General features: G+C 28.7%; 1 protein-coding gene across 3 annotated transcripts in view; it reads left to right on the forward strand.

The window, feature by feature from the left end:
• Window positions 1-521: 521 nt before the first annotated feature.
• Window positions 522-14,201, forward strand: part of LOC100160959 (protein crumbs) — a 28,808-nt gene continuing 15,128 nt past the window's right edge. Inside the window, exons 1-21 of one of the 3 annotated variants that reach the window (XM_016803737.2) lie at window positions 522-943; window positions 2,937-3,295; window positions 3,381-3,567; window positions 3,639-3,764; window positions 3,833-3,934; window positions 4,030-4,146; window positions 4,225-4,342; window positions 4,416-4,554; window positions 4,622-4,832; window positions 6,543-6,662; window positions 6,933-7,141; window positions 7,534-7,696; window positions 9,443-9,676; window positions 9,741-9,977; window positions 10,049-10,129; window positions 10,200-10,349; window positions 10,449-10,597; window positions 10,901-10,982; window positions 11,053-11,166; window positions 11,235-11,394; window positions 13,906-14,091. In XM_016803737.2, coding sequence (XP_016659226.1) covers window positions 922-943; window positions 2,937-3,295; window positions 3,381-3,567; window positions 3,639-3,764; window positions 3,833-3,934; window positions 4,030-4,146; window positions 4,225-4,342; window positions 4,416-4,554; window positions 4,622-4,832; window positions 6,543-6,662; window positions 6,933-7,141; window positions 7,534-7,696; window positions 9,443-9,676; window positions 9,741-9,977; window positions 10,049-10,129; window positions 10,200-10,349; window positions 10,449-10,597; window positions 10,901-10,982; window positions 11,053-11,166; window positions 11,235-11,394; window positions 13,906-14,091 — 3,266 coding nt within the window. In that variant the 5' untranslated portion in view covers window positions 522-921. The remainder of the gene's footprint in view (window positions 944-2,936; window positions 3,296-3,380; window positions 3,568-3,638; window positions 3,765-3,832; window positions 3,935-4,029; window positions 4,147-4,224; window positions 4,343-4,415; window positions 4,555-4,621; window positions 4,833-6,542; window positions 6,663-6,932; window positions 7,142-7,533; window positions 7,697-9,442; window positions 9,677-9,740; window positions 9,978-10,048; window positions 10,130-10,199; window positions 10,350-10,448; window positions 10,598-10,900; window positions 10,983-11,052; window positions 11,167-11,234; window positions 11,395-13,905; window positions 14,092-14,201) is intronic. The other 2 variants (XM_016803738.2, XM_016803739.2) reach the window with 2 other exon arrangements.

Genomic DNA, 14,201 nt, shown 5'->3' on the forward strand with positions numbered 1-14,201 from the left:
CGTGATGTACTGATGTCCATCGTCCATCATAGACCATAATGGTGTGAACACAGATATATACAATACATTTATAAATTTATTATTGTAATTATCTGTGGGTATCAATACTGAATACCTTATTCCGTGATTATCCTTCAGTGGCGGATCCAAGGCTTAATTTTTTTTTGGAGGGGAGTGCAAAAAGTACAAAAATTGACTAACATATACTAAGTATAAAACCAAGAGAAACTACGGTGATTGGGAGGGGGCAAAGCCCCCTTTGACCCCCTCTGGATTCGCCACTGTTATCCTTAAGATTATTCCGTGAAGCTGACTCTACAGGAGTACAGGACCACCATGGTTTAAAATGTGTTTTAAAATTAATCTTCAATTAAATCGTGCTTATAATCACGGTATACTTATCTTTATCTTAAACCGAGGTGACCATAGTTCAATTAAAAACCTCCACCAACCACTCCTCGTAACCAAGGAGTTGTAATCGCAAGGAATTGTTTTTTTCAACTTCCTTGATAAATGAACAAAAACAAAATTCCAATGTTTATCTTTTTCCGTTTATCGCTATAATATAGTGTTATTCATATTGTAGGTAGTTGTACCTATTATAATAACAAGTTGATTTGGTAATTACAGAGTACGGTGTCATATTTACTCATTACGTTATTACGTTCCGTTGCGGGGTGTAATTTTTGTTGATGGTTATCGGTTTTCTTACATGAGACATTCACCTACACATCATATGTAAGTACGTTGAATTCGTGTATTCTATTCACTGGAAAAACATTTGTCACTCTTGCTGGGACACATCCACTGCCACTGTTCATCTGAATGCCGTCGCACACAATCCCGCAAAACGTACAACAACAATACAACGTCGCTTACAATCAAACTATGCTACGTCTATGTGAAAACTGAAGAAATACAATGCGGTCCATTATTTTTATCGGTGAGTAGTGTCTGTCGACTGCCATGAACTTTTGGGTTTTGACGTTTAAGTAGGTACATTGACTACTTAATGTACACGAAAACATGTTATTTTTTCTTAGATTTTCGAATTCTGTGTTTAAAAAAATATTGACTAATTTTAATCACAAGTTGATCAAATATTTTCAGTCAAAGACAAATGTTGTTCCAAGTCAGTTTTACCTTTATTGGTCAATGAAACAATTGAAATACCAATTTTAGTAAAAACCACTTGTTCGCTATCTATTTATTAAACATTCTTTTATTAATTTATCATTAAACTTACATTTATAATTAACCTTATTTGTACACCATAGAAATTTTGGAGAAAAAACTTTGATAACGTTGATAATGTCTATACCTACATCGGTGACAATTAAATAGAAATAATAGAAATTATAAGTAATTACTAATTAGTTTACTCGGTTTACCATATTAAAAAAACTTGTAGGATTTCAGAGTTAAATATGAATACTAAAAAAATAGTACATTATCACCAATATAAAAAAAAGCAGGTAAGTGAAAGTCACTCTGCTGTACAGTAGGTTACAAATGTGTGACTGTAATGAATGGTGTTTAATTTAGACTCATTGATATAATATCATTGTATACGAAAAACGTTTCCGAGCCGAGACTGTTTGTCAGCCTAGGATATTTTATATTATATTTATATTGTTATTTTTAATATGGTAGCCGGTTAAGTTTAATTATTATTTGATTATTATCATATTTGTGTATAATAATAATATACTTTAGAAGTTTCAAGTACCCATGAATAATATTTTTAAAATAAAACACATACCTAAAACATTGTCCTACTTACCTTAAATATCTAATTTTCTCTAAATTTGAACATAAAATAACTATAGTGCGAGTGGTATGGCGTAGTGGCTGAAATCAATCATGCGACATGATTGAGAGTAAGCAACGGATGCTACCATTAGATTTTGGATGGGTAACCTTGCCACACATACTCGTGCTCCTAACCGACCGTACCAACCGTCCCAACCCCTACTGTACCAACTCTTCCAATATACAGGCTAATAACCTCAGTCGTCGAAGTCTTAAACTTAATAAAAAAACTGCATGAAAAAATCTGTTTATATATTTTTTAGATTTTTTGGTTACAATATTAACTACTTACGTGGAATATTGTTTTAAATTTTCAATGCTTAGCTATAAAAGTTGAGCATTTTATATATTTTTAACAAAAAATTATTTTTAAATTATGTCCAAATTTGAATTTTAAATTATTATAAAAAAAAATTGTCAATTAACTTTTGATGATCTCATATTTAGGTACACTGTTCATTTTTTACTGTGGATGAATTCATCTTAAATATTATCAAAAGTTAACTGTAAAAGTAGCTTAATTTAATCTGGTACACATTTTGTTTCCTAGTTTAATATTTAGTATAATATTAATTTACCTTATAACATGATGTTGTTCATATACAAATTTATGGTCAGGTCAATAGAGTATGTTTATTCATTTTATTGTAAATCAAATTAATAACATTCATTGTTGTTGTTATATTAAGTGGAATTTATAGCCAGGGGCTTGTTCCTTGTTATTTTTTTTTATAGTATAATACATTAATACAATAGAATGACAGGTGACAAGTTTATCATGACTGGGTACTTGAATGGATTAACTAAAAGGAAATTTAATATTTATAATGAGTAAAATATCAAAACAGGAAATATAGTACAATAATCATTAAAAAGTTAGTGAATAGTAAGTTTCTATTCTAAAAATGTTTAAGTGGAAAATAAGTAAATTGTTTATTTTATTTTAATCCATTTGAAATATGAATTATCGATATGTACCTAGTACTGTAGTTGATAAATAAACAATTCTGAAAGAAACCTATTATAATTTATATGAGTTTTTTACTTTTTAAGTAGGTATGTATGATTTAAAAATTGTATTTTATTGTAGTATGGAACTAATTAATTATATATTTTATTTTCAGTAAATTTATTTGTGCATTTAATATGTACAAACACTCAGAGGTCTGGAGGCGCAGATAGAGAAGGATATTTCAATAGTTCATCATGGTTAAATTTATTTCCTCCCATTTCATTATATAAACATATAGGATTCAGCTTTAGAACATGTTCTGGAGGACAAATATTTTCTCAAACTCAAGACTTACCATATAATCAAATCTCAGTAGATGTTCTTCATGATGGCTTGTTGTTTACTACTTTTCTCCAAAACAAACATTTCGAATCAAAAATCCAAGGGGATTTTTTTGATAATTCTTGGCATAATGTCAATTTTATATATAAGCTTGGAGAATTAACAATATCTGTTGATAGCTTACAACAAGTAAATAACAGTTAATTTATGTGCATTTAAAATTGCAGTAATCTAACAGTATTTAAAATATATACGTTATAATTCTTTGTTTTAGGTTATAGCAAATTCTACATTTAATTCAGAAATCTTAAATTCTGAAATTACTACTGATCAATCTATGTTAAGAGTGGGAGATGGTTTTGAAGGGTGTTTATTAGAAGGCCCAAATTTTATTTTTAATTCATCTTTAAACCAAGCTTATAAAGTTGTTTGGGGACATTGTCCCTTAAACAGTCAGTCATGTATGTACCTTTCATATTTAATAATTTATGTACCTAATGTGTATTTAATATTATTAACTATATATTTGTAGGTACGGGTATTGATTACTGTTCACATGCCCCTTGTATGATGCATGGAGTATGTGTTCCAAGACAAAATAAATACCATTGTATCTGTCAACCTAGGTATTCTGGAAATAATTGTGAAATTGATAATGGTAAATCTAAAATTGCATTATTAGTATTGTATTCTATGAATAATATTTAAATAATCATTGTATTTCAGGATCCCCATGTGCAAAACAAAACAATCGTTGTATGCATGGCCTGTGTGAAGAAATAAATTATGGTAATGATTTTATGTGTCATTGTGATCAAGGATTTACAGGTGATATTTTTTGTATTTTATTTTAATATTATTGATAAGATCTTTAATTGTTAATAATTTAATAATTACCCATTTCTTTTAAATTTATTGTTCAGGTAAATTTTGTGAAATTGAATTATCTGCACATGTTTGTGATAATAACCCATGCAGAAATAATGGTACATGTAAATTAACATCGGGAGGAAAAAGTTATGAATGCAGTTGTGCACCAGGTAAACTAATTTTTATAATTTTTATATATAAAAATAGTTATAAATTATTTGACAATGTATTATACATTTTTTACGCAGGATTTAAAGGAGATGACTGTGAAATAAATATTAATGAATGTTTGTCAAGTCCTTGTCAACATGGAGGTGTATGTATTGATGGTGTGAATAATTATACATGTGCATGTAGTAAAACTGGGTAAATTTGTATTAAAAATGTGTTAAGTTAATATTTTAATTAATTAATTAAATATTTGTATATGAACATTTAGATATAAAGGAATAAATTGCGAAACAAATATAAATGAGTGTGAAATAAATCCATGTTCTAATCAGGGTATATGTTTTGATAACTATGGAAGTTATACTTGCCAGTGTCAATCGGGATTTGGAGGAATCAATTGTGATATAGTAAATATTTTTTCAAATTTTAAATGTGATATAAGTCTATACATTTTTATTTGTATGTATTATTAAGGAATTGAATGAATGTGTATCAAATCCTTGTCAAAATGGTGGTCAGTGTAGAGATCAAGTTGGAACATATGAATGTCGATGTGCTCTAGGATTTATAGGTAGAAATTGTGAAATTAATGTGGACGATTGTGAATCTGCTGTGTGTCCAACAAACTCAATTTGTGTTGATGGTGTGGCATCTTACTCATGTCATTGTAAATCAGGGTATACCGGTAAATAATTATTTATAATTACTTAACTCATTTTTCAAAAAAATGCACGTAACACACTTGTGCGCTTTTATTTTTATTTTTATCGCTTATAGTTTAATTAAATTATTAGCCATTTAACCTATGGTTTATTTAGTATTTAGATTTATTTTCTCATTCATACTTAAAGTTTTAGCTACCCACTCATTACTTATAATTAAATTTCTACAAAAATATTTGGTTTTGTCATATTTAAATTAAATACTGAAATATAAGTGTATTTACTATTTAATACCTTACATGTATTTTAAAGGTTTTTAATAAACTTAAAATTTTGTCTGTACGTTTGACGCGCTATATTTCGAGAACGCCCAGCGTACAAAAATAAACAAGATATTCTGAATCAAGATGAACTATAGTTATAACTTTATTATTGTTGTGTTTTTTCTAAAATTTGATTGTTTCGAACGACAACTGCGGTTGCTGCTGCACCGCGTAGTCCACGCCGTAGATGATACGCCAGTGGCGCAGGGTTCGTGTTATTATTGGTTTTAGATATTCTTTGAATATCTTTACAGAAAGACCGTAATCTTCCAAGCTTAAGTGGCTGGAAAGCTTAATGGTTAGTTTCGATTAACCTAATCAAAAATATCCCTTTTATGCTTTCCATATTAAATTTGAGGATTAAACTTTGTTACTAAAAAGTATTAAATAAACTGTAGTTTTAAAAAAACTATAAAGGTTTTTATTTAACTTATTAGTGAACTAAAAAGTAGAAAATAAATTCTGATTTCGTTCTACCTGGTATAGTGAGTATGAAAATACTTACATTGTTGAAGTGTGCTAAAATAAAAACCTGGTACAAAGAATATAAAAATACTTGATCATATGAACTTCATACTACAAAGTATAAATAAGTGCCATTGTACCAACATCAATATATGAATGAAGATTAACTGGGCATCAATCATTTTATTAATAGTATAAAAGGTCTAAGATGTTTTTATTTGAGCACACTTCAACAGTGAAAGTACCATCATACTCACTATACCAGGTCGAAAGACATTAGACTTTATTTTCTACTTTTTAGTTCACTAATAAGTTGAATAAAAAACTTTTTTAGTTTTTTTAAAACTTCAATTTATTATAAAAATATTTAAATAGGTACATACTGCATTAGCTTGTTAATTTATTTTAAATTTAATTTTAACTAAGTAATTTATTATACTATTTGAAAATAAATTAATATTTAACCCTAGAGCACACGCTTCACGGTCAAAAAGACCGGGCTTTTAGAATTTTGTTTCAAAAATACGAAATATTAACCTAACCTAATCTGGGTATCTTCTAATTAGATGATAAACTAACATTAGACACAACTCCTAACTGTATACGATCTGATGTCAGTAATATAGAAGTGTTCAAAGTTCATTACCAGACATTACGTATTAATATACGGTCAAAAAGACCGTGTGCGTGATCGTAAAAAATCAATCATGGGTTATTTTTAAACTGTGTTTCTAATAACTGCTGCTCGATAAACGAAATTGGTAATTATTATATTTTTATTGTGACTAGTTAGTTGACTATGATTTGCGCCATACTGTGTGTGACTAAAAAGACCGTGTGCGTGTATTCTCGTGAATATTTTAAATGCGTGTGATCTAGGGTTAAAAAAATATATTTATACTTTTTTATTTATTTATTCATTTACTTGTACAATTGGTTATTTAGGTGTTCCTCCTAATTGTTCAGAAATAACAGTTTGTAGTAGTCATCCTTGTCAAAATGGAGGTTCCTGTGGTTTATTGCCAAACGGCCAGTTTAATTGTTCTTGTTCATTAGGATACACAGGTATTTATTTTATTTATGTAAAAAGATAAAAGTTTGTTGTTTTTTGTGGTATAGTTATTTCAAGAATTTCCATATAATTAAGTTATTGTTTTAATACATGTAATATACTAATATGTATTTAATAATATAATTGTTAGTTATTAGTTAGTTTTAATTAAAGATTTTTGAAAATAATTACCATCACTCTTTAATGTTAGAAGTTTTTAAAACAAAGAGTAGTTAATTATTGCACAATATTGCATGGGTATAGTTTTGAGACAATTATTACAGGCGCTTTTTGTGAGCATGGTAATATAGTGGCTCGTTCGCATGCTGATGATGTTTGTGTGATTATGCCTTGTCTGAATTCTGGCACATGTATATCCCAAGGATCCAATTACGAATGTAAATGCCCTGCTGGCTTTACTGGTCGAAATTGTGAAATGACTATGAAATGTAATGCTACCCCTTGTCAGCATTTTGTGTCTTGTCGTGACTATGTGAGTTGATTTATGTTGACAGTACACTTATATGATAATATAAAAAAAATAATTCTTTTTTATGCAGAGACGGCTATCATTTAATTAAGGTATGGTTGATGAACAATTTTAAAATATTGATATTTTCAGATGAATATATTATTATAATAATCTACTTGTATGGTGATATAAATTATATTAAATATGGTGGAATAGAATATTCAATATAATATGCATAATATGTTAAATAAAATAATAAATCCAGTCCAATGTTTTTCTTATTAATACCTTAATAAAATCATCACCTTAAATATTATGATAGCTGTAACTGTTTTTAAACATATTTGTGTGCTTTTTTAAAATCACAGCACTTCACATTTTCGATATCACCAACATTATTTTATCACTTGTAGGCTGGTGGGTACTATTGTGAATGCGAACCTGGTTGGTCTGGGCAACAATGTAATCAACGTGATCCTGCTTGCAGTCCAAACACTTGTGCTCATGGTGGGACTTGCACTCTATTAGCAGGACAAGCTGATCCTTTCCATTGTGATTGTCCCCCAGGTTTCACTGGTAATAATAAAAATTCAGTTAAATGTATAAAAAAATAAAAATACTTTTTTTTCATTTTTATATAAATATATTTTATGATCTACTTGTTTTATGATATCATAAAATGTAAAAAATATATGTTGGTCTTATATTTAAATTTTGAATCAAATAATAAAATAAAATAATATCATCATAATCAATTTAAACAGTATTTAAATATAAAGTTACAAACCAAAGCTTAAAATTTAGGAATGCATTTTTTCATAATAGTTGTTAATCAAATTATAAATTTGACATGATAAAAATGTTATTAGTAATATAACAACGTATTTAATTTAAAGTATGCCAAATATTGTTGCAATAGAATATAAATAATACTGATAAATATTCTGTTTTATCTTCCTCTCTTAATATTGGAAATAATTCTCATTATGTATAGTAATATTACAAAACCATTTTCCTAATCTATATTTTGTGAGAGAATATGAATATAAAAATTATTAAACTTATATGTTGCAAGGGTTGCACACATTCAAGTATTTTAGTGGAAGTTGTAGTTGTGGGGATATGATAAAACTAATAGCTGTGCACTCATATTCTTTCGGGAAATACTATTAACATAATTTACCATAATTATATTTTATGTTGTTCATTATATTATTTAGGTAAACGACTACAGATATTTTTTAAATATATATTATACTATATAGGACAGTAAGCTCTTGATTATCTGTGGTCTTCTGCAAGACTATGTACAGTATTATACTCGGTCGTCCCGCGTAAGAAGAAACTCATTTTGCAATGTAACTGCTGACGGCTTTGGACGTCCTGGGGCATTATTTCCTCCAACCAAACATAGTGTCAAGTTGTAGTGCTTTACAACAGTGCCTCTTGGAATGTGAGTGAGAGAAATAGTGCCTCAGGTTGTTCAAAGCTGTCAGTTACATCGTACAACGAGTTCCGTCTCTCTTAAGACAGAGTATAATAATAGTGTTTATGTACAAAATTATATGTATTTTTGAAAAAATAAATGTTTAATTGTATATAATATATTTTATGAATGTTTAAATAAACAAAATAATGAGAGTGTGTGAGCCATTACACCATTACACTATGGGGAAGTAAAACTTCTTTCATAAGTATTGGGGCCCGTCAAATTATAAGTGAATTAAGAGAGAGTGAGAAAAATCAATGGAGCCGTGCATGACTTGCAAAATAAATAAACAAATGTTTCGTTTCATACTTTGTTATGATTTTTTTCCACCCACACCTCAAGAAAGAAGTTTTACTTCAATATGTGTACTTATCTATTCTATTTTTTTTTTAAATTTGATTTTAAAAATAATTTTTTTATTAATATAATTTTTGTATTTAAATTTGCTTATCCGTGCCATTCTATTCGAGGATAATCAAGAGTTAACTGTAAATCTATTTGCTTAAATACAAGTTATTCTTTATTATTATAAGATAAATATATGTATGCGTGATTAAATAAGTATATAAGTTAGTTTAAAAATATTGTATTAAATATTACTGATTTAATTTTTAAGAAATAAATAGTGATTAAATAATACTTTTACAATACTCTATTCAACAAAATAAGTATCCTTGGTGGCTCACTTGTGAGCTGTCTGACTAAAACTGGTCACCACCTAGGTTACTTCTTGTGTTGAATTGAGTATAAATTTTATTAAAATATGAAACATTAAATAATTCTATTCTGTCTTTTAATATTTATGTTTATATTATGAAATTAAACTATTATAGGCCAAACATGTCAAATAGATATTGATGAATGTATGTCCAAACCTTGTTTAAATGGTGGAATATGTCATGATCTTATTAATGGTTTTCGATGTAACTGTACTGATAATTATATGGGTGCTTACTGTCAATTACCATTTGACGCTTGTACTAAAAATCCTAGCCCTTGTTTGAATAATGGTACTTGTTTACATAAAACGTCATCACTTAAAGATTATTACTGCAAGTGTTCTCCAGGTAAAATACTTAAGAATTATCTTTTACTTTTAAGTTAATAATTATTTTATATACTTTATTTTAGGTTTTGAAGGTAAAAATTGTGAAGGAAATATCGATGAATGTAAAACTGGAACTTGCCCAGTTGGAAAAGTTTGTATTGATGGTATTAATACTTATGAGTGTGAATGCCCTGAAGGATATACAGGAGAGAATTGTTCAAAGATATTAAATGATTGTCGAGATAATCTTTGTAAAAATAACTCTACCTGTATAGAAGATGTTGATGGTTATACTTGCCGTTGCATGTCCGGTTTTACAGGTACCTACAACACATTATCAATATTTAAATATTTAAAATTATATATTTTATCTATATATATATATATTTAGGTATGCATTGTGATCAAGATATAAACGAATGTGAAGTCAACAAAGAAGTATGCAACTATGGAATTTGTGTTAACACTAATGGTTTGTTGAACTTTTTTCAATGAAGTTTAATATTTATGTAATATTATGTTAATCCTCATTATGATATTAGGGAGTTATCAATGTTTCTGCCGTCCAGGGTTTTCTGGTGATAACTGTGATGTAGACTTTGACGAATGTTTGTCACAGCCTTGTTATCATGGTGCTACATGTGAGAATAAAATTAATGGTTTTAATTGTATTTGTCCTCCGGGATATACTGGTATGTAATGATTGTTTTTAAATTAAAAAAATATGATATTGTTATGATGTAATGTTTTATAGTCGAATAGTCAAAATATAATTTTTTTTTTATCTTTAGGTAAAGTTTGCAGTATTGATATTAATGAATGTAGTTCGAATCCTTGTTTGAATGGTGCTACTTGTATTGATAATATTGCATCTTTTACTTGCTCTTGTCCTCCTGGTATAGTAGGAAAACTCTGTGAAACAAATATTGATGACTGTGAAGTTAGTATATACATTTTTTTAATTCACCAAAATATTAACACGTTCACTGCGGATGATATTTGTGTGTACTTAAGCGTGACGCTGAAAAAATTGGAGTTATAAAAAAAAATTCCTAAAAATTGAAAAATTTAAATATTATTGTACAGTTTGCACTTGTTTATGAAAAAATGCTTATAGAAGATGCTGACGAAAAACAAAAAATTTAATCGTAACGCTGACCAAATTATAGTGCATTGATTATCCGCAGTAAACGTGTTTGTAAAAAAAAAATATATTTTATTTAAAATAAATGTTTGGTTATAGTCTTCACCGTGTCAGAATATGGGCTTATGTATTGACGGACTTAACAGTTATGAATGTAACTGTACAAATACTGGATTTGAAGGCATGTACAATTATTAAATAATTTAATATAATTATGTAATAACCAATAGTGTATATCTTTTTTATTGTAGGAAATCACTGCGAGTTGAATATAAATGATTGTATACATGACCAATGTGAGAATAATGGCACCTGTATAGATGGAATAAAAGATTATTCTTGCAAGTGTTATACTGGTTATACAGGTAATAGTAAATTATCATTATTATATATGATACATTTGTTTGTTATATTAATAAAATATTTGTATTAGGAAAAAATTGTGAAGTTGATATAAATGATTGCGAAAATAATCCTTGCCAATATGGAGGCACTTGTCTTGAACATTCTAATATATCGTTATACAATCAAAAAGATAACAATAACTTATCAGCAATATTTCAACAAGAGTTCAGTTATGCTACAGCTCATGGGTAAATTAAATTCATGCAGTTATTTTAACAATCATATTTGTAATTAATCAAAAAAAAAAAATTTCTGTTATATGAGACTATGGCTGTTATTGCGACTACCACCCAAAACTACCTCCGTAATCGCGACTACCGCGCTTATTTTGTAAAACATCACAATCCCGTTATATTAGACTACCTAAAATGGTACTTTCCTGTTATATGAGACTACCTTATTTTTCTTGCCTTATTTGATATATTTTTTAATAATATTATCTAGTGTGGGGATGTCCATATTCAAATCGTATAAAAAAAAATTAAATAAAGAAAAAATTTAAATACATATTAATTATTCATAGTGCACCAAATTTGCCGTGGCGTACAGAAAACAATGAAATAATTATAATAATATAAAATGGTAAATCCACAAATAAAATAAATATTTATTACTACCTTAGCACATGTTGAATGTAAGAAAAAATTATAATAATGGAGGAAATTGAATTTTTATTGTTTTTAAAATTTCGGTGAATTTACATTCTTTTGCGCTTTGCCTCCACATGAATTCAGCTAAATATGATTTTAGATGATGACGTGCAGTGCCACGATGGTTTTTATTCTGCCATTTTGCTGATCCCCATAGACGTTCTAAACTTTGAGTATGTGCTCCACTTTGAGGATCTACAAAGTTTTTGCTGTGGTTTACTGTAAAATGTTTATAACCCGCTTTTTGAAGTTCCCTAGAGTTATATACCCACCAACAATCAAAATAAATTGTTGTTCCCTTTTTTATATTTAGTAATATTGCATTTAAGAGAGTAGACATGGTTCGATCAGGAACCTGTACCAAAAAAACATTCCTTAGTTTCCCGACATAGACCTCCAAAAATCCACTGTTGTAGAAGAATTCTGCCTGCATTATTTTTGCGCTTCGAAAATAAACATATCTATTTCGACAATTTTTCCTTGGTTTCTTGCCTCAATATTTAGAACACAAGCTTCCCTCAAATAATTATTCCAATCTATTACTGTATTTTTATTTATTTTCAAATTTTGTTCACACCATTTTATTGAAGTTAACTCTTGACTCTAAGCAAAAATAATCCATAAAACAGTAACAAATGGAAGACGACTGTGCTCAAACCAAGTGTTGTTTCGGACACTTACGTTTTTTTGGCAATTTTTAATATTACACTTCCAAAATATCAACTTTCCGAAGTATAATATAGCGTCATGGCCATTCTTGCATTGTCTTTGTGTAAGTAATATACCGTATTCCTGAAGTAGCTTTAGTGCATCCTCTTCACTTTGAGGTAGAGACCACATGTCCATATCGTATTAATTAATTAATAAAAAAAATTAGAAAAACACAAACGTAATTAACGAGAGTATGAAACAGACGAAAACGACTACAGCAAAATGACTGCAGAACAGTCTACTTTTATAAAAAGGTAATAATATACATAATGGTAGATATAAAATATAATAAACATAATCTCAGCTTATGGCTATTGTTCAGCTATATCAGCTGAGATAGGCCTAAAATTCGCTAAAATAGAACAGCTCAAAATTATGCCACATTATCCCGCACCGTGTTAATGAACCATGTAAATGATAATATGGTTCAAACATCCTGGTGCATTATTTTTCACTCCAATCTAGCGAATATCTACAAGTAGTCGCGATAACGGAGATAGTCTTGGGTGGTAGTCGCGATAATAGCCGTAGTCTCGTATAACAGGAAAGTATCATTTGTTTATAGTTGGATATGGATTATGGGCAACCAGTCCAATTTTTTTCCGTTTTTAAAAACACTAAAATGTACTTAGATAATAAATGTTTTTTGCCACGCCTGCACCGAAAGTTTGGTTTTCAACCACGGTTGAAGCGTTCGAAAGCAACCTTTTTCCGTCCAGCGGGCGGAAAAGAAGAAATCCCCAAAAGTGTCGGCCGCCGGGCGCGTATCCCCTGCACAACCAGAAACTAAAATGTATACCTACCACGGTCCTTCCAAAACATAAACTTTTGGTTACATCTTAAATTTATAGTATAACCTCCTTGCATGACGCATTAACATTTAAAAATATTTTGTAGAATAGTCTATAATTGTTGCATAGATCCCTGCATAACCTTTTCCATGAACGCAGGGGCGTGACAAAAAATAGTATGTATGGCTCGCGCGGGAAGGCAATTTCCCGCCCTTGCCACACAATATACTATTGTGTTAAAAAAAATTCTCCTCGTATAGTATATTAAAGTTAATTAATATTTATAATATTTTGAATGCCTATTGGTATTATGATATAATCATTTTCCAATTATTAATTACAATATATTTATTCCAAAAGCATCCTTAATTATAAGTACCTAATAATATTTAGTTATTTCTATATTTTATATTATTTATAAAGTATTACCTGAAATTATTTTGAATCAAATACTTTGTTTCATCACATTATTAAATATAAACTGTTATATTAGAATACTCTTAATATGGCGCATATTATACTTATACTTCAAATAAACATATTTCAGATTTGAATGTCTATGTTTACCTGGTACAACAGGTATCAAGTGTGAGATTGATATTAATGAATGTGATAGCAACCCATGCAATTACGGTGCTTGTGAAAATAAAATCAATGGTTTTATTTGTGCATGTGAAGATGGTTATGAAGGCAGATATTGTGAAACAGAAATAAATGAATGTGAAAGATTCAAGTATGATTTTTATTTTATCAGTAACAAATAATTTGAAATAACTTTTAACAATTATTTTGTAGACCTTGTGATCACGGAACGTGCATGGATCGGCGTGCTGGTTACTATTG

The sequence above is a fragment of the Acyrthosiphon pisum genome, chromosome A1 (assembly GCF_005508785.2).
Source record: "Acyrthosiphon pisum isolate AL4f chromosome A1, pea_aphid_22Mar2018_4r6ur, whole genome shotgun sequence".
NCBI classification, from domain to species: Eukaryota; Metazoa; Arthropoda; class Insecta; order Hemiptera; family Aphididae; genus Acyrthosiphon; species Acyrthosiphon pisum.